A 23521-nucleotide genomic window follows, 5' to 3' on the forward strand; every position below is an offset into this window, starting at 1 on the left:
AACTCTATAATGATAGCATTTCAAGAACGTTAAATAAATGGAACCATATAGCACATAATCTTTTGAGACTGACTTTTTTCACTTTGTATAATGCCTCTGAGATCCTAAGTTGTTGCATATTATCAAGGACTTGTTCCTTTTTATTGCCAGTAGTATTCCATGATAGAGATGTACCACTTTGTTTAATCATTCATCTGTTGAAAGACATTTCATTGTTTCCAGCTTGGGGATATAATAAACAAAGCTCCTATGATCACTGCTATACAGATTTTTATGTAAATATAAGTTTTGATTTCTTTGGGAAAAATGCCCAAGAATGTAACTGCTAGGTCATATAGTTAAGCACCTATTTAGTTTTATAAGAAACTGCCAAACTGTTTTCTAAAGTGCCTGTACCATTCCACATTTCCACCCCAAATATATGAGTGATCCAGACTCTCCACATCATTGTCAGCATTTGGTGGTGTCACGATTTTTTATTTTAACCATTCTGATAGGTGTGTGGTGCTACTTCGTCCTGGTTTCAATTTGCATTTCTTTAATGGCTAATGATGGTGAACATATTTTCATGTACTTATATTGTCTATATATTGTCTTAGGTGAAATGTTGGTTCATATCTTTTGCTCATCTTCTAATTGAAGGTTAGAAAGTTTTTGTTTAACCTTTGAGTTTTAAGAGTTTTAAAAATATATTCTAAATATATATTCTCGATATATATTTTAAATATATTCTAGATACATAAACCTTTGTCAGATATGTGGTTTGCAACTACTTTCTCCCAGTCAGTAGCTTGTCTGATCATCCTCTTTACAAGGTCATTCACTGAGCCACGCTTTTCATTTGATGAGGTCCAATTTATTAATTTTTCCTTCTATGGATTGTTTTTAGTGTCAAATCTAAAAACTCTTCACCTAGTCCTAGGTTCTGATTATGCTCTTGTTTTTTCCTAAAAGTCTTATAGTTTTACATTTAAGTTCATGATCATGTTGAGTTACTTTTTATGTAAGTTGTAAAGTTTAGGCTAAAGTTCATTTTTGTGTCTATGATGTTCAATTGCTAGAAATATTTTTTAAAGACTAATATTTTAAAAGATGAAGTGTGAAATATAAACTAAAAAGTAAACTTTTTATGTATGTAACCATGCAGTCTTTCATAATATGAATAATCATCTCTGTCCTGTATTGTTTTTTAGGATTATTATTTACTGTACAATAAATTCTTTCTTATTGTGAATAACTCTTGCAAAGACATTTCTCCAAAGAAGATGTACAAATGGCTAATAAGCACATAAAAATATGCTCAACATCACTAATCATTTAGGGAAATGCAAATCAAAACCACAATGATACACTTCATGCCCACTAGGATGGCTTTTGTAAAACAAAATAAAAACAAACAAACAAACAAAAACAACCCAGCAAATAACAAATGTTAGCAAAGGCGTGGAGAAACTGAAACCTTTGTGCATTGCTAGTAGGAATGTAAAATGATACAGGTACTGTGGAAAACAATATGATGGTTCCTCAAAAATTTAAACATAGAATTACCATATGATCCATCAATTCTACTTCTGGGTACATACCCCAAAGAACTGAAAACAGGTACTCAAACTAATACATGTACACGCGTATTCATAGCAGCACTAGTCACCAACAGCCAAAAGGTGGAAGCAAGCTAAACGTCCAGTGACAGATGAATGACTAAACAAAGCGTGGTACACACAGTGGAATAGTATTCAGCCTTAAAAGGGAGGGAATTCTGACACATGCCACAACATGGATGAGCCTTGAAGACACGATGCTGAGTGAAATAAACCAGTCACAGAAGGACAAATATTACATGATTCCACTTATACGAAGTACCTAAAATGGTCAAGTTCATACAGACGGAAAGTAGAATGGTGGTTGCTAGGGACTGGGGGTAGGGGGAAATAAGAAGTTTGTTTGTTTGTTTGTTTATTTATTTATGGCTGCGTCAGGTCTTCATTGCTGCGCGCGGCCTTTCTCTAGTTGTGGTGAGCGGGGGCTACCCTTCGTTGTGGCACACGGGCTTCTCATTGCAGTGGCTTCTCTTGTTGTAGAGCATGGGCTCTAGGTGCGTGGGCTTCAGTAGTTGTGGCATGCAGGCTCAGCAGTTGTGGCACACGGGCTCAGTAGTTGTGGCTCACAGGCTCTAGAGAGCAGGCTCAGTAGTTGTGGCGCACGGGCTTAGCTGCTCCGTGGCATGTAGGATTCTTCCCACACCAGGGCTCGAACCCGTGTCCCCTGCCTTGGCAGGCGGATTCTCAACCACTGTGCCACCAGGGAAGCCCTGGAGTTACTGATTAATGAGTGTAGTGTTTTCATTTTGGAGGATGAAAGAGTTCTGGAGCTGGATAGTGGTGATGGTTACACAACACGATGAATGTACTTAATGCCACTGAATTGTACTCTAAAAAATGGTTAGATGGTAAATTTTATGTCATGAATATTTTACAATTAAATAAAAAGGTGTAGAATTTTTAAAAAATGTTCATACCCTTTTATCTTTGACGCCAGTCAAATCATTTGGGCATTTATTTTAAGATATTAGCTAGAAGACATATTTTAAGATGAAAAATGGAAAAATCTCTCTGCAGAAAGTTTCTCAGTGTAATATCTTTGAAAGCAATGAAATGGAAAAATACAAATGCCTAATAATAAAGGAGCAGTTTAAAAATTACAGGATATTACATATCCTCTAAGTAGACATTTACAAAGGTGGAAATAACATGAACAAATAATTCAAATAATTCATGAACGAAATAAAGTTAGGAAGGAAAAGCAGGACATGAAAGTGCACATACAATTTAATTATGCCAAGGTACAAGGATGCAGGCATATGAAACCGGAAAGGAGTAACTGATGGCTGAAATGATGAAACCATAGGGAGATTTAACTTCTTCCTTTTGTTGAACCGCTAATATATTTTCAGTAAACAAAAGTCTGCAGTGAGTATGAACAAAAAGAACAAAGAACTTTGTCTTTTGGAAGCTAAACGTGAAAAATGTCATCTCTACCTTTCTAAAGAGTTACTTAGTCTTATTTTGCTGGCACAAAAATCTAAAACTTGAAAAAGCACAATAGCGCTTAGAAGTTTAGAAGACTTTTTTTCTATTAACTCTTTACATTCTAGGCCAAATACTACTTGTTATACCTTACTTTGATCCAGAAAGGATTTAATGCAGCTTATAAAGGAACATAAAACATAACAACAGGACTTCCCTGGTGGTGCAGTGGTTAAGAATCCACCTGCCGGTGCAGGGGACATGGGCTCGAGCCCTGGTCCAGGAAGATCCCACATGCCGCGGAGCAACTAAGCCCGTGCGCCACAACTACTGAGCCTGCGCTCTAGAGCCTGCAAGCCACAACTACTGAAGCCCGCATGCCTAGAGCCTATGCTCCGCAACAAGAGAAGCCACTGCAATGAGAAGCCCGCACACCACAAGGAAGGGTAGCCCCTGCTTGTTGCAACTAGAGAAAACCCGTGTGCAGCAACTAAGACCCAATGCAGCCATAAATAAATAAATAAATACCTCTAGAGATACAAAGAAAAAGAAGAGAAAAGAGAAGAGCAGAGCACCAGCAACAATTTAACTGTTCTAAGTGGGAGAAACAAAGGCAGGAACAAAATAGAGCCAGAAAGAAGGTAAAAACTCATACAGACGCAACAATAAGGTATGTAAATCTAAGGGCAAGTATAAAATTTACTCTAAGCTTTCCAGCAGCCAACAACAAAAAGGGAGACCTTGTTGAGTTAAACAGATGTAACGCTCATGAGAAAAAATCCACTTGCTCATGCAATTAATTACTCTTCTTGGTACTAAGAACAGAGAGGAATTTCTCTCTCTGGGTTTTCATAAAGACAATGCTGGGTGATGTCGCTACAAACTGTGGCTACAAACAGCTACAAGAATTCGAAGAAGCAACCATTATTTTCTCCAGAGGAAGGTCACTGTAGTATGACAATGTTAAACACTTCAACTCTGCAGCCACCATTGTCTTTTGTCTTAAGGTGATCAAAAGCCTTACCTTGGTTCCATTTGGTGTTGCTGAGGAGGCTGGTGAGAAGGCAGGGTCTCTGACAGGAGATGTGGGAACAAATGAAGGTTGGCCGAGGGCTGAAGAAGATCTAGGGGATGTTGAAGTCTCAGAGGGAGGTGGGTTCTCTTGCATATGGGGTAGGACATGATCTACTACCCATCCAGAGTAAGAAGACAGCTTGGGAAGAGACATACATTCTTCTAAAACATCCTAGAGGGAAGAAGAAGGTTAAGCTCAACTTGAACGTCAGCTGATCTAAGCAATCAAAAATAATTTTGTCCTTATAACCCACTCCGTGCTTTACTGAAAATCTAAGGAGGCCTAAATAAATATATACATACATACATAACAAAGACCCCAAGTAACTGTATTAACAATCAGAGATGAAGAGAAAGTACAGGAGCTTCTTGATAATGACCTTGACTATTATTATTTTATTTTATTTTTTTAAAATAAATTTTATTTATTTATTTATGGCTGTGTTGGGTCTTCGTTTCTGTGCGAGGGCTTTCTCTAGCTGTGGCAAGCGGAGGCATCGCGGCCTCTCTTGTTGCGGAGCACAGGCTCCAGACGCGCAGGCTCAGTAATTGTGACTCACAGGCCCAGTTGCTCCGCGGCATGTGGGATCTTCCCAGACCAGGGCTCGAATCCGTGTCCCCTGCATTTGCAGGTGGATTCTCAACCACTGCGCCACCAGGGAAGCCCTGACTATTATTCTTTTAGAGTATCGGACTAAATAACCCTAACTACAGAAAAAGGAACAATGCACAAAGATGGTCATTAAAGCAGATTTGAAAACAATCTAAAACAGTGTAACAGAAAAGAACATGAAAGGAATTTTGAAGTAAATTATGGTATACACACTCAGTGAATATTAGTCATTTAAAAATGCCAATTGTGAATCCTATGTAAGGTTCAAATTTTTCCAGTTTTATTGAAAAATAATTGATATACACCACTGTAAAAGTTTAAGGGGTAAACACAATGGTTTGATTTATATATATTGTAAAATGATCAAAAAGGTTCAGCTAACAACATCCATCTTCTCATATAGATATAATCAAAAGAAAGAAAAAAGGAAAAAAAAATTTCTTCTTGTGATGAGACTCTCAGCATGTAGTCTCTTAACTTTCCTGTATATGGTACAGCTGTGTAGCTAACAGTCATCAACTTGTATATTACATCCCTAGTACTTACCTATCTTATAACGGGAAGTTTCTATTTTGACGACCATTTTCTCCTCCCCCAAGATTCAATTTTAAGTGAAAAAACAAGAGTATAAATAAATATGTCTACAATGATATAAAATAAATACTAATAAATACCCTAACAAATTTGAAGGAAATTTTCCAGAAGTTAAGCTTGAGTGATCAGTGACATATTTCTACTTGTTCTAATTTTCTGTATTTAATTTCTAAATGAACATGTTATACTTTTTAAAATGAAAATAAGCAAATAAAAAATAGGCATAGAAAAGTGCTTACTAGGGACCTCCCTGGTGGCGCAGTGGTTAAGAATCCACCTGCCAATGCAGGGCACATGGGTTTGATCCCTGGTCCGGAAGATCCCACATGCTGCGGAGCAACTAAGCCCGTGCACCACAACTACTGAGTCTGCGCTCTAGAGCCTGTGAGCCACAACTACTGAAGCCAGAGTGCCCAGAGCCCGTGCTCCACAACAAGAGAAACCACCAAAATGAGAAGCCCACGCACTGCAAAGAAGAGTAGCCTCCCGCTCGCAGCAACTAGGGAAAGCCCACGCACAGCAAGGAAGACCCAACACAGCCAAAAGTAAATAAATAAATTAATTAAAAAGAAAAGTGGTTACTGAGGTAAGAGCCAATGGCTTAAATAAAATAGGTTCTACAATGTAATGACCATAAAACAAGTCCCAGACACTCTCCGATATGTGTGTGGAGTTGTTCAACTGTACCAGTTATCTATTATCTCTATTTGTTTGGTGTACAGTGCTCTAAACCAAAGAAATGTATACCACTTAACTGTAGTTAAAGTATACAGCCAAGTTTGGCTAAGAACTTTACTCGATGTCAGGAAAATATTATAAGGAAACATGGAAAAACAGTATAATAGTGGTTAGGAGTCTTGAGTTTGGAACTAGCCTTTCTTGGTTTGAATTCCATCTCTGAATTCCACTTACCTGTATAACCATGGGCAAATTACCTAACCTCTCTGTGCCTAGACTTCATTTCTTCTGAAATGGAATAATAGGGGATCTACCTCAAAACGTTTGGGGAGAATTAAATGAGTAATAGAGGGCTTCCCTGGTGGCGCAGTAGTTGAGAGTCCGCCTGCCGATGCAGGGAACACGGGTTCGTGCCCCGGTCAGGGAAGATCCCACATGCCGCGGGGCAGCTGGGCCCGTGAGCCATGGCCGCTGAGCCTGCGTGTCCGGAGCCTGTGCTCCGCAACGGGAGAGGCCACAGCAGTGAGAGGCCCGTATACCACACACACACACACAAAAAAAATGAGTAATAGATATAAAGAACTCAGCACAGTACCTGGCACATAATAACTCTTCAAAAATCACAAGCTATTGGGGCTTCCCTGGTGGCGCAGTGGTTGAGAGTCTGCCTGCTAATGCACGGGACATGGGTTCGAGCCCTGGTCTGGGAGGATCCCACATGCCGCGAAGCAGCTAGGCCCGTGTGCCACAGCTACTGAGCCTGTGCGTCTGGAGCCTGTGCTCTGCAACAAGAGAGGCCGCGATAGTGAGAGGCGCACATACTGCGATGAGGAGTGGCCCCTGCTTGCCACAACTAGAGAAAGCCCTCGAAGAGAAACGAAGACCCAACACAGCAAAAATAAATAAATTAATTAATAAGCTCCTACCCCCCCCCAAAAAAAATCACAAGCTATTATGTTACGCAAATCAGTGGTTCTCCGGCAGGGGCAATTTTACTCCCCAGATGACACTGGGTAACGTCTGGAGACATTTCTGGTTGTCAGGACTGGGAGGATACAACTGGCATTTACTGGGTAGAGGACAGGGATGTTGTTTAACACCCTACAATGCCCAATAGAGCAACAGCAGCCCCTACCGCAAAGGATTATCTGGCTGAGCCCAAAATGTCAATGATGCTGCGGTTGGGAAATACCGATCTAGAGTGTGTATACAATAAACAGATATTCAACCCATGGGGAATAATCTAGACATAGAAGCAAACAGGCTGTATGCACACTTTATACAGTGACAAGGCTCATTTTGTTGTTGAGACAACAATTTTTTTTTAACTTTAGTGTAGCTGATTTATTACAATGCTGTGTTAGTTTCCGGTATACAGCAAAGTGATTCAGATACACATACCTGAATATATATATATGTACTCTTCCATATTCCTTTCATTATGGTTTCTTACAGGATATTGAATATAATTCCCTGTGCTATACAGTAGGGCCTTGCTGTTTATCTATTTTATATATAGTCGTGTGCTAATCCCAAACTCCTAATTTATCCCTCCCACCACCCCCTTCCCCCTTTCCTCTTTGGTAACCATAAATTTGTTTTCTATGTCTGTGAGTCTTTTTCTGTTTTGTAAATAAGTTCATTTGTGGGCTTCCCTGGTGGCGCAGTGGTTAAGAATCTGCCTACCAATGCAGGGGACACGGGTTCGAGCCCTGGTCCGGGAAGATCCCACATGCTGCAGAGCCAACTAAGCCCGTGCACCACAACTACTGAGCCTGTGCTCTAGAGCCCGCGAGCCACAACTACTGAGCCCATGTGTCACAACTACTGAAGCCCGCGCACCTAGAGCCCATGTGCCACAACTACTGAGCCTGCGCTCTAGAGCCCCCAAGCCACAACTACCGAGCCTGTGTGCCACAACTACTGAAGTCTGTGTGCCTAGAGCCCACGCTCCGCAATAAGAGGAGCCACTGCAATGAGAAGCCCGCGCACCACAATGAAGAGTAGCTCCCGCTCGCCGCTACTAGAGAAAGCCCACACGCAGCAATGAAGACCCAACGCAGCCAAAAAAAAAAAAAAAAAAAGTTCATTTGTATCATATTTTAGATTCTACTTGTGATATCATATGGTATGTGTCTTTCTCTTTCTGGCTTACTTCACTTAGTCTGATAATATCTAGGTCCATCCATGTTGCTGCAAATGGCATTATTTCATTCTTTTTATGGCTGAGTAGTAGTCCATTGTATACATATACCACTTCTTCATCTATTCATCTATCAATGGACATTTAGGTTGCTTCCATGTCTTGGCTATTGTAAATAGTGCTACTAAGAACATTGGGGTGCACATATCTTTTCAAAAGGGAAGCCTCATACACTGGGGTGCAGTGTATGAGGCTTCCTTTTTCTCCACATCCTCTGCAGCATTTATTATTTGTAGACTTTTTAATGATGGCCATTCTGACCAGCATGAGGTGGCACCTCAGTGTAGTTCTGATTTGTATTTCTCTGATAATTAACGACGTTGAGCATCTTTTCATGTGCCTATTGGCCATCTGTATGTCTTCTTTGGAGAAATGTCTACTGCTCATTTTTGGAATGGGTTGTTTGTTTTTGTTATTGAGTTGTAGGAGCTGCTTGTTTATTTTGCAAATTAAGCCTTTGTCGGTTTCATCGTTTACAAATATTTTCTCCCAGTCTGTAGGTTGTCTTTGTTTTGTTTATGGTTTCCTTTGCTGTGCAAAAGCTTGTAAGTTTGATTAGGTCCCACTTGTTTATTTTTGCTTTATTTCTATTGCCTTGGAAGACTAAGAAAACACTGCTATGATTTATGTCAGAGAATGTTTTGCTTATGTTTTCCTCTAGGAGTTTTATGGTGTCATGTCTTATATTTAAGTCTTTAAGCCATTTTGAGCTTATTTTTGTGTATGCTGTGAGGAAGTGTTCTAACTTCATTGATTCATGTGCAGCTGTCCAACTTTCCCAACACCCTTCTGAAGAGACTGTCCTTTCTCCATTGTATATTCTTGCCCGCTTTGCTGAAGATTAATTGACTGTAGGTGTGTGGGTTTATTTATGGTCTCTCTATTCTGTTTCATTGATCCATGTCTGTTTTTGTCCCAATACCATGTTTTGATTACCATAGCTTTGTTGTATTGTCTAAGTCTGGGAGGGTTATGCCTTCAGTTTTGTTCTTTTTCCTCAAGATTACTTTGGCAATTCTGGGTCTTTTGTGCTTCCATATAAATTTTAGGATTACTTGTTCTAGTTCTGTGAAAAATGTCATGGGTAATTTGATAGAGATTGCAATAAATCTGTAGATTGCTTTGGGTAGTGTGGCTATTTTAATAATATTAATTTTTCCAATCCAAGAGCATGGGATATATTTCCATTTCTTTGAATAATCTTCAATTTCCTTTCCTTTATCAGTATTTTACAGTTCTCAGAATATAAGTCTTTCACCTCATAGGTCAGGTTTATTTCTAAGGGTTTTTTTTTTGGGGGGGGGAATGTGACTTTAAAAGGGTTTTTTTTTTTTTACACTTTCCCTTTCTGATATTTCATTGTTAGTGTAAAGAAATGCAACAGATTTCTGTATGTTAATCTCATATCCTGCTACCTTGCTAAATTTATTTATCAGTTCTAGTAGTTTTTCTGTGGAGTCTTTAGGGTTTTCTATAGATAGTACCATGTATTCTGCATATAATAACAATTTTACCCCTTCCCTTCTAATCTGGATACCTTTTTATTTATTTCCCTTGTCTGACTGCTGTGGCTAGGACTTCCAATTCTATATTAGATAGGAGTGGTGAGAGGGGGCATCCTTGTCTTGCTCCAGATTTTAGCAGGAAGGCTTTCAGCTTTTCACCACCACTGAGTATTGTGTTGGCTGTGGGTCTGTCCCACAATAAAAGTAGCTTTATTTGTCCCATAATAAAAGAAGCTTTTATTATGTTGAGATATGTTCCCTCTATATTCACTTTGGGAAGAGTTTTTATCATGAAAGGATGTTTAATTTGAGACAACTTTTTACTTTTTCTTTACGCCAAAATAAATTCCAGGAGCAAAGTTTCAAATGTAAAAAATAAACCCATACCCATAAAAAACATCATCAACGGAGAAAACAATTTCAACTGACAAACTAGAAAAAAAGATGCAATATATATCACAGATAAAGGAATATTATTATCCCTAATACATAAAGAACTTATAAAATATTGGCAAAACCCCAATAGGAAAATGAGCAAAAGAAATAAACTGGCAAATATACACACACAAGGTTACAAGTAGTGGCTCACGACTCACTGAATAAAATAGGAACCCATGAAGATACTGATATAAACAATTAAACAAAAGGAACCCATGAGGATTCTGATATGAATTAAACGGAAGAGAAAAGAAAGCTTTTCCTTACAGCAGAAAGCCAGCTAACAAACGTAGGAATGGTAGCTATAAAGAAACACCATTCGTCTACATCACAGAAAAGACTGATTCAGGAAGAAATCACCAATAAATGCTAAGGGTGGAGGTTTGATAAGAAAAAAATATTTTGGTGTAACCTTGGACTACCTCCCAACAAAATACTAAGAAGTTACAAAAGGGAAAATGATGAATTCTAAGTGAATTTTACGTGGAAATATCTGGAAGTTACCACTGTAACCAAGTGATCAAGGTGAGCATCACCAGTGTTGCGATGGGCTGAAGCATCTATGTGCGACTGATGTGACTTACTGAGAACACAGCATCATTTCTGTGGTATTCCTGCCAAGAATGCATAACCTGAGTCTACACCATACAGATTCATGCTGGAATTCATCCTACAGAACGTAAGGTATGTATTCTTTAAAACCGACAAAGACATAAAGACAGAAATGCTTTAAAAGTGTTTCACATTTAAGTCTGAAGAGACAAGACATCATACCTGTAGCCAGATTACCAGCAACTCGGGAAGAGGAGCTATACCTTAACTGTCTCTATATTCCCCGACCTGCGCGGCCCAGTACAGGGCTTTGCGAATCTTAGATGCAGTGACCACGCCCCCACTGAAGTCCCCAGGTCTGTCCAACGTCGTCTAAAAATTTGGTCATTTCACTGGCAGCAATAGGTTAGGTCCTGTTAACCGTTCACCGCTAAATCTGGATCTCCTAACACAAGAGACGCGCAGTAACCTAACTGACCCTGAGAGGCCAGGACTGCTTGACAACATGGGCGCAGGCACCTAACGCCAGCTGCGGGGAGCAATGAAGACTTCAAAGAGCACCTCTGAAGGGGAGCTCCCCGGAAGGCTAGAATAGGCGAGAGACGGTGATGCACACACAGGAGTCAAGCAGCAAACGCGGGCTGTTACAAGAACGCACGGGTTCCCCGGCGCAGGACATGCCAAGGGCTAGGGAAGAGAAGAGTCCCGTGACGCGGGGCAGGAAGGACCACCGCCCTCTTTGGGGCCACTGCTCACCTCGCCCCGCAGCAGCCAATCGCGGTGGTAGCAAAGGCGACCTTTGTCAGACCTGCGCAGCGCCTGCAGGGTCTCCCAGCAGCGGCCCTTGGAAGGCATGGCCTGCCCCGCTACAGTTCTCCACGGGCTTGGGACAAAACAAATCCTCGAATCAGCCGACCGGAAACAGGTGCTCGCTTCCGCTTCCGGGGCGCACACGTAGCGGCACAGTTCAACCCCGCCCCTAACGGGAGCCCGCCCACCAGCGCGCCTGCGCACAGGGCCTACCCCGAGGCTCGCTCTCCTTCAGGGACCTCCGACCTGTACGCTTCAGGAGGCTGGGCCGGCCTTCCAGGTTGCAGAAAACTGAATAGGTATTGATGAGCATGTGGAGAAATTGGAATCCTCATACATACGGTGCCAGTAGGACGCTAAAATGGGTCAACTCCTGTGGAAGACAGTCTGGCAGTTCATCAAAAGGTTAAAGAGGGACTTCCCTGGCAGTGGTTAAGACTCTGCGCTTCCACCGCAGGGGGCGCGGGTTCCATCCCTGGTTAGGGAATTAAGATCTCGCCTGTCTGCGGCCAAAAATAAAGTTACCATGAACTCAGCAGTTCTACTAAATATATACGCAAAAGAAATGTGTCCACAAAAAACTGGTAGAATATTGAATTACTGGCCAAAAAATGGAAACACATGTGTTCGTCAACCAATGAGTCAATAAAATATGGTGTATCCACACAATGTAATATTATTGGGCCATAAAAATAAAGTACAAATACACGCTACGACATGAACCTTGAAAACATCGCGCTGAGTGAAAGAAGCCAGTCACAATATGGTATGATTTATGTGAAATGTCCAGAGTGACAAAGCCAGAGAAACAAAGAGACTGTTAGTGGTTGCCAGGGGGTGGGGGGAGGGGAATGGGGAGCAGCTGCTAATGGTATGGGTTCCACTGGGGTGTGATGACAATGTTGGAGAATTAGATAAAGGTGGTGGTCGCACAACTTTGAGTATACGAAAAGCCACGGAATTATACACTTGAAAAGAGTGAATTTTACGTGAATTATATCTCAGTAAATGAAATGTTCACCATTGCCTGAGGCCAGCTTTAACTAGGACCCTTTAACTTTTGACCCTTTTGCCCATTTCATGGGATCTCAGTCTGAGGCAGAAAGGAAAACTCTCGAGTTTGAAGCAATATAAACATTCCACAAACTCTCTGGACTTTTTGGAATACAACATTTTATGAAGAAAAAATAGAACGTTCTTGGGAGAATCCCAGCAATGGACCGGAAAAGAGGTGTTTCCCGCACCATCATTAGAAACAGCAGAACCCTGCACTGAGGAGGTTTTCATTAGTTTGACAAAAACAAGAATAATGAGATATACAGAAATGTATGCACGTTGGTGTAAGTTTGCCAACTGTCTTTTCTTAGGAAGAGCTTTCATACATTGTATGAAAGTTCAAGTCCATTTATGTTAAGGGTGTGAAAATAGGCTTGGTTTTGTGGCAGTGGTAGCTGGTAGTAGTGATTTCAGTGACCTTCCTTGGCAAAATTAAAAGCTGGAAATAAAATTAAAAACAAAACAAACAAAAAACCTCAAAACATTAAAAGCTGGAAACTACGCATGTCTCCAAAACGGGGAGATGGGGGACGGGGGCGGTTCTGGTAGTGGAATCCAGATGCCTGGGTGGGAGCCATTGCTTTTGAGGACATACGGGAACTCTTGCACTTGGGTTAGAGTGGCTGAGAGAGGACCAGGCTGGATCACCCAGAGGTCAGTACCAGCATAGTACACCAAATTTGTTCTCTTCTCTCTGAAGAATTTCTTTTTCTTTTAAATACAGGAAAATGTGAAGAGAACAAAAATAGCCCATAACCTTATCACTCAGAAAGCAATTAACATTAAAAAAAAATAGCAATACATACACATCCCATCTTCCTCCTAACAGTAAAGGAGTCTGCCCTCACACACTGAGCAGTGCCTTTCAGTGTGTCTCCTCCAGGCCTTTCATGGGATTGTAAGTGAAAGCACACAGAGGAGAAGGAGCCAACCTGGCCAGAATGAAATGAGGAGTCTTATGCACCAAGTCCTTTAAAAACGTTTACTGGCTCTCCTGCAGCGTTTTGCTGAATCATTTTTAGAAGAGGGCTGGGGTGGGTAAAGGAAATCATCCGATGGAGCCTTAAATACTGATTATAAAAGCTTTTTGTAAAACAATACACGTTTCAAGAATAAATGCATTCCACAGATACAAACCTGGCAAAGAGAAAAATCAATGAGATTGGGATTGTACTTTTACAAGGCGAACTGGACATAAGCCCTCGAGCGTCTATTGGCAAGTGCGTGAGGGCAAGTGGCCTTGAGGAAACTTGGCCATGAGAGGGTTCCACTGGGCTTGGGAGGGGAGCACGGGAGCACCTTGGGGAAAACACCGTACCCATGAAATAAGGAAAACAGCAAGTGAACACGAGGAGTGGTGAGGACCTCTAGCGAACAGCTCCTGCTGGTTCAGGTCAGGGAAAACCCAAGAGAGAGTCCTAAAAGGAAGAGAGCTGTAAGGGAACTGGAGGGGAAGTCCAGTCCAAACATTCTCTTGGGAGAGGAATGAGCAAAGTCACGTTGAGTTAAAATCTGACCCTAATAGTAGTAACTTTAAGGCCTGTCAGGGTAATTAAAAACTTCCTATCAGAGGGGAGAGAACTAAGTGGGTTCTGCTTCATCCCCTGCTGCTTCAGGCACTTTTCTGGAGCTAGTAGCTAAGACAATATCCTGAACATACTTCATCGCAGGACGAGAGAGGAAAACCAGCAGGCTTTCCGGGTATGGCTTGGCCACGCCTCAGTTCCCACGGATCCATCCGAGCTCCTAGCCCGAGTGGCCGCCTTAGGCAGGAGGAGACCGGGAGCGGATGGGAGAGCTCGTTAGGTAGGACACGTAGGGACCATCCCCGAACACGTTGGCGTAGGAGGACTTGAGGAACTGGACGTAGTTCTGCATGCTGCGGTTGGTGCTCTCCGACTGCTCCAGGCGGTCTTTCAGGTCTTGCAGGCGGCTCTGGTAGCGGCGGTCAGCCTAAGAGGAGGAACGGGGCCGGGGCCAAGTGTGGGCGACATCCAGAACAGACAAACCCATAGCGACAGAGACCTTATTAGTGGTTGCCAGGGGCTGAGGGCAGGGGAATGGGAGCGGCTGCTAACAGGTAATTTTCTTTCTGAAAATATTCTCAACCTGGATTGTGGTGATAATGGCACAACACTGAATATACTCAAAACCACTGAATTGTGCAATTTGAATGAGGGAATTTTACAGTAAATGCTGTCTTAACAAAACTGTTAATGAAAAAGGGGGCTGGCCTGGGATACCCGGAAGGGATGGGAAAGTGATGCGAAAAAAATAAAACCATGTCATATTCATAAAAACAACAAAACATCTTGCCCTGCAGGCGCTAGGAAGCTCAGGTCTCAACCCACTCCCTTCTTGTCTGCTCCTACCCTATCGTCCCAGCCCCAGCCCGACTCACATCGTCCCGGCTCCGCCGGAGCTGGCTGAGTTCAGTCTTGGTCCTGCTCAGCTGGGTCTCAAGGTCCAGGATCTTGTTCTGGGCTGCTCGCTCCTTGGAGGCTGCATGCTCCTTGGTTTGTTCCACCTGCCCGAAAGGCACAGAGGTGGGGCTGGCTTACCTGGCATGGGGAACACCTGGTAGAGAGAAGGCTGGGCCGCTCCCACTAACTGGTCTCCCTGTGGACAATTCTCTGGAGCCTCAGGGCAGGAGCAAACTATGGGGACAACTTCTGCAACCCCGCTTTACCTGCCCTTTGCCAACGCTCCATGAGTCATCACCTAAGACGTGGTACACCTGTCTGAGGCCCACTCAGGCAGCAATCAAAGGAGCAGTTGTGAATAAAGTGCCAAGTCCTTTACAATAATTGCTCACTTGATCCTTATGATGATTTCATGAGGCAGGTACTACTTCTATATGCCCATTTCTCAGATGGAGAGATAGGCTCAGAGAGGTTAGGCGATTTGTCCAAAGACACGGAGACAGGTTAGTAATAGAATTGAGACTGACCTGCCTCCTGGCATCCTCAATGGCGCTCTCCAACTGCCTCGCCAGGCTCCCACATTCCCGGGTTTTCTCCTCTAGTCGCAGCTGGGACTGGTGGATTGCCTCTTCCCTCTTGGCAATCACCTGTAGGAACTCGATATTCTGGGCACTGGTCGCCTCCAGTTTCCTAGGTGAAAGCATTCAATCAGATTCTGCTCGTCCCCCCACCTGTCCTGTTCCACACAGCCGGGGGCTGCCAGCCACCTCGGGCTGGGGGTCTCATCACACCAAGAATCTCCAGGGAACAACAGGAATAAACCAAAGAAATCTGCTGAGGAGCAAGGCAGCAAGGAGCTGTACGAAGAGTGGGAGAAGCACAGACTGACCGCGGCTGTGCTAAGTCTGTATGTCATCACGTGTAATACGGCAACTTGCGGCTCAGGCAGGTGGGTTCCATCACGATTACCACTTTACAGATGAAGAAACTGAGCCGAAGACAGATGAAGTCATGGGCTGAGGCCAGCACGGCTAGCACGTCTGTCACCGAAACCCACGCGCCCAACTTCTTCTGGTCACTGTTGCCTCCCTCAGCAAAGGGACTTCAGCTGCACCACTCAACATCATACATGACCGGCCGTGGGGCAGCACTGACCATCCCGTGTGTCCACATGGTCCCCGCTGCACTCCCAGAGCACCTTCCAATTTAAGGAGCTCTGCAAGTCCTGCTGAATCCAGCTACATCTTCGAGGCTAGCAGAGTAGAGGTGGGAGCCCAGGGGAGACCACCTGCTTTAAGTCCCTGCTAGCAGGCTGTGTGAGACACCTGGGCCAGTTACAGCCTCCTGGGACCCCAAGCCTTTCACCTCTGAAAACTGAGGCTCCAGCCCACATTTTACAGATGCTAAAAGCCCTGGAGGAAGACAGTCTAAGTGGCAGCTTTGCCAAGTACCAGCTATGTGACCTTGGGCAAGTCACTTAACCTCTCCCTGAGCTCAGTTTCCTGACATCTAAAATATCAACTTGTATATACTGACCTATATGGCACATCTTTGCATGCCGGGTGATGTGCTAAGCCCTTTGAGGATTATCTCATGGAGGACTCACAATAATCCCATGAGCTGGACTGTTATCCCTACCTTGGTCCCTTTCTCAAGATGAGTAAGCAGAGGTTCAAAGGGTGAAATGGCTTGCTCAAGATCACAATGCAGGTTAAGTGGCCAAGTTGGGACCAAGGGCCAGAGCTCCTGATTCCAAAACGTGTCCTCTTTACCCGACTGCTTCCAACAGTCCATGAGGAACAGGGAAGAACAGATCAGAAAGGTCTTGGGAAGGATGATCGGGAACAAAGAGCAGAATGGGGGGAGGCCCCCACCACGGCATCCTGGCCCTGCCGGTTTGCTTGGACGAAGCGTGCCTTTCTGATAGGTGATGCCTATGGATGGTCTGACCTCGATCACACTGCTATGGAGCGTCCCCCCTGGCCGGAGACCACCTTCCTCTCTCCCACAACGCCTACCACTGCAATGGAAGCAGCTTTTCCTCTGAGGTCTGCCTAGTACCTTCCAGGGCCTTGAGTCCCTCAAACACTTCTGCACACTAAGCCCAAAGCAGCTAAGTGGCTGAAAGTCTCAGGTCCTAGGAAGAGGACAGAGATGGGACCAAGTGCCTCTAACCTCTCCAGTTCATCCACCTTCAGACTCAGCTGTTTATTTTCCTTCTGGGAAGCCTGATGTTTCTCTCTCGCCATCTCCAGCTTGTCCCCCTGATGCTCGATCTAAAAGGACAGGAACACAGACTGGTTTACGAAAGAACTTCCCGGTACATCCCTCCCTTCTCCCTGTGACCTGTCCTCCGCAGCCAGGAGAGAGGCACACTGCCCTCAGCGGGCATCTGAGTCTCAACGCACAGCCTGGAGGAGAGGGGAGAGCGGGGACAGGTTAGGCCCGACGCCCGAGACTGAAGGCGTTCCTGCGCCGAGAGAAGCCAGCTTCGATCCTGAAGAGCCACGACGACACTTCCTTGCTCAGGAGAGGCCGGTCAGTGGGGTCTGGGCAGACGTGAGAAGGCAGAAGCAGACGGCAGGCCTCACTGGCCCACATGACACACCACGGAGCTTTACCGAGGATGTTGTTGGAACCGCTGAGTTCATTCTTCTTAACTGGGGACAAATGCAGGCAAGGCCACAGGAAATCTACTGAGTCTTTCAGGCTGGCAAGTTTGAGAAGTTATCCAGAAGGCTGCTTTCTGCAGAAGCCTCAGACGTCTGGGCCTGAAAGGCCCTGAGAATGCTCGGGTTCAGGAGAAGCCTGGTGACTTAAGAGTGCTGAGAACCTGGGCTTGGGAACCAGACAGAGCTGGCTGGGTTCCAATCCCTGTTGACAAGTATTAGCTCTGTGACCGCAGGCAATGACTTCTCCCCTCTATGCCCTGCGCTGCTTTCTGTAAAATGGGGAGAATAAGACCCCTTGCAAAGTTCCTGGGAGAATTCAGTGAGGGAATGCTGGAGCACTGAGCACGTGCTCAAACAATGGTAGCTACTTTCACTGGTACTACAAGGAAGCAGGTTAGGAGAGGGGAAGGGTCTTGCCCAAGGTCACGGGGCAGACGGGAGGCACAGCATGTCTTAGACACCGTAGGCTTGGTTCCAGTAACCCAGAGGCAGACTGCTTCTGGTAGAAAGGAAGTCCTCTTTCAGGACCCCTAGCTCAGGCAGGGGGTCTGTTAAGACTACGGAAAGGCAGCTAAAGCAAGAAAAAGATGGAAAAAAAGAAAACCTATGGCTTGGTGTCCGCTGGTGGCGCCTGGCTGAGGGCAGCAGCGGAACGTGAAGGGCTGGGGCCGGCGGACACTGGGAAGCCTCGGGGAGGGGCGGGAGCAGGAGGGCCCGGCAGCTCCAATCGAGCGGCGGCTCCTGTAACTACAATCACTTTGTGCAAACACAAGGCATTTGGCACACCAGACTTTTATTTCACAGCACTGATGATAGCTCACTCCTCTGAGAAAGCGGCAGCCGGGAAAAAGGAAGTGCTCCTCCCTGGGGGGGCCGTGCAGCTCATCTTGGTAAGCGGGCCCCCGCTCGGGCCAGTTCGTGGGAACCCTTTTGCCAGTCCCTTACCCGGCTGCGCAGGTCTGATATGATGGCTGTGAGGTCGATGTTCTTCCTCTCATAGCCCTGCAGCTGGTCTTGGCACTCTGCCAGCTTAGCCTCCGTGATCTTGAGAATGTCAGGCAGCTGCTGCAGGTCAGCCAGCTGGGACTGGAACTGCCTCCGCGCCTGCAGGGGGAGAGAGGGGCCCACCGTTGGGAAGGGCCCGGCTGCTGAAGAGGCCGGGCAGAGTGCTTTGGATTCAGGGCAGGGCCGCCCTCAGTCCCCAGAAAGGATCCTGAAAGATCCACGGGCAGAAGAGCGGCCTCCCTGGTCACTCAGCTACACCTTGGCAGAGGCAGGAGTCAAGTCTAGTCTAACCTCAAAGCCCCTAGGAAGGCAGTCACGATGCTCGAGGTCAGAGGGAAAGCTACGACCTATCTGGTCTTAGTCCATCCTTGTATTAACGAGGAGCCTGAGGGCTAGAGAGCGGCAGTGACTTGCCCAAGGTTATGCCACAAGTTAATGGCTGAGCCCGGACTCAGTTCATCTCCAAGGTTACTATTAAGATGACCCCTTTGCTTCTAGAGAGCCAAGTCGTCTCTAGAAGAATCAGGCTCTTTGGGGAAGGGGACAGGAGGCACACTTTCGGTTGGCACAAAATAAAGACACCACACAGAACGAAACAGGCACAGCTAAGGCCTGACAGATCTGTGTATTTGAATCCACTTGAATGTTCCAACCAGGGGAAATATTTTTTAAGGAAAGTGAAGAAAGAAGGAAACCAGGATGAGAAAGAGGGATAATGAGTTAGCAGGAGAGAAGGAAGAGACGAGACGAGGAAGGAGAGAGTACGTACATGGTAGAGTGGACCAGCCCAGCAAGAAGAACCTTCATGAATCTCTGTCATCCACAACGGAAAGGGCCAATGACAAACAAGATGGACAGACTGACAGACATCGGACTGGGTAGGGGAAGAAGGTGAGGAAGGGGAGCAATACCGTTTCAATCTCTTTGTTCATCTCATCTTTAAGGATCTTGTTCTCTTTGTCACAGCGTTCCAGCTGGGCAGCCACTTCATCAGCCTCCAGTCTGGTCTTCATCACCTGGGGACCAAGAAAGCATCGGGCCAGGTTGGGCAGAGCCAAGTTCTGGTGAAAAACACCTTCCCAGGAGAGGCCTTACGGTGAGTCTCCATCCCAGCCTGCTGGGAGGCGCCGCCCTGGCAGGCTTGGCACCGGAGAGGCCTACCTGACTCTTATAGTTGTCAATCATTCCCTCGTAGTTCTTCACAGACGCCTTCAGCTGCTGAACCTCGATGTGCGCCTGGTTGAGCTTCTCCTCCATCGGGGTGAAGCTAGCCTAGAAGGGATGGCTCGTCGGTAACCAGCGGGAAGGTTCCGGAGCAGGTGGCCATCCCAACCCCAGCTCCTACTCCGAGGGGCCAGCAAAGGGAGGCCCCACCTACTCCAACCCACGCCAGCAGTTTTCCTCAGAGAGGCACCAGGGCAGGATTCCTGATAAGACCAACTCAAGTGAATACAGATGCAAATAAGAGACTCCTGTGTTTTTTGTTCTTATTACAAAAGCAGTATATTATGGGGGAATTCCCTGACGGTTCAGTGGTTAGGAGTCAGCAGTTTCACTGCCGGGGGCCCGGGTCCAATCCCTGGTTAGGGAACTAAGATCCCACAAACCTTGCGGCTTGGCCAAAAAAAAAAAAAGAGCACTACATTATCACTAAAGAAAAGGGAGACAAAACCAAGAAAAATGAATCATGATGCCTTATTATATGGCTATAACCGTGTAGCTATTTTATTTTTTCCAATAAGAATGGGATTATGGGGCTTCCCTGGTGGCGCAGCGGTTAAGAGTCCGCCTGCCAGTTCAGGGGACACGGGTTCGAGTCCTGGTCCGGGAGGGTCCCACGTGCCGCGGAGCAACTAAACCCGTGCGCCACAACCACTGAGCCTGCGCTCTGGAGCCCGTGCTCCACAACAAGAGAAGCCACCGCAATGAAGGGTAGCCCCCGCTCGCCGCTACTAGAGGGAGCCCGCCTGCAGCAACAAAGACCCAACGCAGCCAAAAATAAATAAAAAATTTTTAAAAAAAAGAATGGGATGATGATACACTTACTGCCTTGCAACGAACTTTTTCAATTAACAAGTAAGTTGGGAACTACTTCTCTCATCAATGAATGTTCTCCTACAACCCAAATGCTCACCTTAGCAGATGGGACAAAATAAATCACGGTTTCTCAATAAAATAACAAGCGATCATTTAAAAGAAAGAGATAAAGCAAAAAAAAAAAAATCTAAAAAGATATACATGGAATATGGTTGAAGGAGAAAAGCGAGCTGCAGAATAATGGCTGGGTGAATGGATGTGCATGTGTTTGAATGTGTATGTGAGTATCGGGAAGAAACTGGAAAAATACACATCTGCGGTAACAGGGGCCTTCACTTCTATGTATAACGTTTCTGTGATGTTTTCAACTTTCACTATGAGCATATTTTATCTTTGTAATGATAACAGCTAGGAAAACACACTTCTACAATCATTTTGAACAGTCACACTGTTTCACCACACGGACATACCATACTGCAACCAATACCCCAGCTAATTGTTAGACACGGGGCTTGTCTGTCATTTATCCAACAATTGCACTACAACAAATGAGATGCTACTCTACTCCCACCAGAGCGGCTAAAATGAAGAAGACGGACAACACCTAGTGTTGTCGCACATACCCCTGATGGGAGTGGAAACCTGTACCACTGCTCTACTATTTGGTGACATCTAGCAAAGCTGAATTTGTGTACACCACCCGATGACCTGGAATCTCTATTATACTCCAAGGTATAGAAACTGTAAAGATACACCAAATATGTGCGCCAAAAGAGGTACAAAGATGTTCTACAGCCCAAATGTCCCCCGACGGTGGATAAACACATCGTGGTACATTCATACATTGCACTGCACTGCGGGGGAGGAACTGCCACGCGTGACACGGCTAACTTCCACACACGTAATGCTGAGCGAAAGCCATCAGGGCCAGGCACAAAGTTCAAAACCAGGCAAACTAATCCGCGGTGACAGAAGTCAGAGTAACCGTGCCCTTGGCAGGGGCTGTCTGTCACTAGGCAAGGTCACCGGAGTGCTGGCTTTAAGGTTCAATCGGGGTGACTGATGGACAAAGTTATGCTCATTTTGTGTACCTTTCCGTATTATACTTCCTTAAAGTCAATTTTACGTAACAAAAATCAGTAATAAATAAATAGATCTAGATGTTACTGCCCAGATCAACTAAAAACCAAGATCAAACCTGGCTCTGCAACATCTACCTCTTTTCGGCTCTCTCTTGCCCTCGGTGTGCTGGGAGGGTGTCGAGGGAGTGGTTAAGAGCTAGGGGTTAGAGCCCCAGGGGCAGACTGAGGTTTCAATCCCAACTCCAGTGCTTCCAAGGGCAAAAATCTTTGCAAGAAACTTAAACTCTCTCTAAGCTTCAGTTTCCTTATTCTGTAAAGTAGAGATCGTAATTACACTACTGGGAGGCTAAAGTGAGAATTAGCGCCTGTGAAGGGGCCCAGCAGTGCCCCAGGAGAGTCAATGGCAACCTCAAAGTCAGGTCCATCTCGCGTGCACGGGCTGACTGTCACGCTAAGCACTTCACGTGCATCACCGCCCTCTCACAAGACCTCATTTCCTCCCGCCGAGGAAACTGCGGCAACACAGGAGGAGACGTCCCGTTCAGGGCCTGCAGCTCTAAGAGGCAGAGTCAGGACTTGAATCCGGGTCTTTCCGACTCCAGAACAGGCCCTCTTATCACGCTGCTACCTCCAGGCCCTCTGAAGGCCCCGGTGGTCAGCCATAGGGCCCAAGCAGGAGTACCACCAGCCCCTGCTCTCCGCCCAACCGTCCTGGTCCCGGCTCTCACTACCGACCTTCAGCCTCTCGTTCTCTAGCTTGAATGCGGAATACTCGGCAGTCTGCCGGTGTAGTCTCTCCACGAGGCTGTCCCGGTCTTCCCGCATCTTCTCCTCCAAGGTTTGTTGTTGGTTTACAAGATCTGTCACCCGGCTGGAAGGTCACAAAGTGAAAGCAGACAGAATCAGTGCCACAGGTTGTGAGCAGCCCGGGACTTGGTGTGGAGTAGGGCCAAGTGTTCCTACCCAGGTCACCCATGTCTCTCTTCTTGGCGCCCTGCCTGCTCCGCAGTCTCCACCCCGAGGGGCAGCTGCCCTGCCACTGCCGCCGGTGGCACTCCCAGGTATCCCACTTCGTACTAACAGCCTTTTAAGATGTGTCTCCCATGCCGCCCCCTCCGGGAAGCCTTCTCTGTTCTGATCCTCCCGTTGGGGCCGAGACACTCCCTGAAGACAGGAGCCAGAGACGCTGTCCCTCCCCAGCTCCCCACGGCACCCCCTGGGTCTCTTAACCCATTAGGAACTGAAGTTAGGACAGAACTCGCAGGCCCAGCGGTCGGGGATAACCCCAGGCACCTGTCTCCCTCAGACACATATTCCACTGGGGTTCTGTCTCCCCCAGGCGAGGGCAGGTGCCATGAGCAATAATAACGAGGCACAAGCTTCCCTTGCTCCCTTCCCCTGCCCGCAGGCCCTCGGCAGGGCTACACTATAATCCAAGACTAGAGACTGAGGAGAGGAGCACTGGCGCTCTTGACTGTAGACCCACCTGATACTGCAGAACCTTTGCACAGTGTGTGTTTTCGGTATTGATAAATTACGGTTCACCACTCAGCAAATATTTAGTGAGTACTGACTAGGCCCAAGCAAACGCCTTGTACCGGCAAACTCCTACGCAACTTTATTTTTTAATTTTTAATTTTTAAAATTTATTTATTTCATTTATTTATTTTTGGCTGCATTGGGTCTTCATTGCTGCTCACGGGCTTTCTCTAGTAGCGGTGAGCGGGGCCTACTCGTCGTTGCGGTGCGCGGG

General features: G+C 45.6%; 2 protein-coding genes across 14 annotated transcripts in view; both read right to left on the bottom strand.

Annotated features, from left to right (window-relative positions):
- The window catches only part of GLE1 (GLE1 RNA export mediator), a 41698-nt gene extending 29940 nt beyond the window's left edge, over nt 1-11758 (bottom strand). The window contains exons 1-3 of one of the 2 annotated variants that reach the window (XM_059072588.2): nt 11740-11758; nt 11440-11566; nt 4051-4272 (exon numbers count right to left, since the gene is read on the bottom strand). In XM_059072588.2, coding sequence (XP_058928571.1) covers nt 4051-4272; nt 11440-11538 — 321 coding nt within the window. In that variant the 5' untranslated portion in view covers nt 11539-11566; nt 11740-11758. Of the gene's footprint in view, nt 1-4050; nt 4273-11439; nt 11619-11739 lie in introns of those variants that run through there. The other variant, XR_010841843.1, reaches the window with a different exon arrangement.
- A 1759-nt stretch (nt 11759-13517) lies between these two features.
- The window catches only part of ODF2 (outer dense fiber of sperm tails 2), a 30793-nt gene continuing 20789 nt past the window's right edge, over nt 13518-23521 (bottom strand). For all 12 annotated transcript variants that reach the window (XM_067040602.1, XM_059072561.2, XM_067040606.1 and 9 more), the window contains 8 exons: nt 22504-22639; nt 19811-19921; nt 19561-19665; nt 18590-18748; nt 17148-17248; nt 15500-15662; nt 14951-15076; nt 13518-14502 (listed from right to left, as the gene is read on the bottom strand). In XM_067040602.1, the coding sequence (XP_066896703.1) occupies nt 14314-14502; nt 14951-15076; nt 15500-15662; nt 17148-17248; nt 18590-18748; nt 19561-19665; nt 19811-19921; nt 22504-22639 (1090 nt within the window). In that variant the 3' untranslated portion in view covers nt 13518-14313. The remainder of the gene's footprint in view (nt 14503-14950; nt 15077-15499; nt 15663-17147; nt 17249-18589; nt 18749-19560; nt 19666-19810; nt 19922-22503; nt 22640-23521) is intronic.

The sequence above is a fragment of the Kogia breviceps genome, chromosome 8, assembly GCF_026419965.1.
Source record: "Kogia breviceps isolate mKogBre1 chromosome 8, mKogBre1 haplotype 1, whole genome shotgun sequence".
NCBI lineage: Eukaryota > Metazoa > Chordata > Mammalia > Artiodactyla > Physeteridae > Kogia > Kogia breviceps.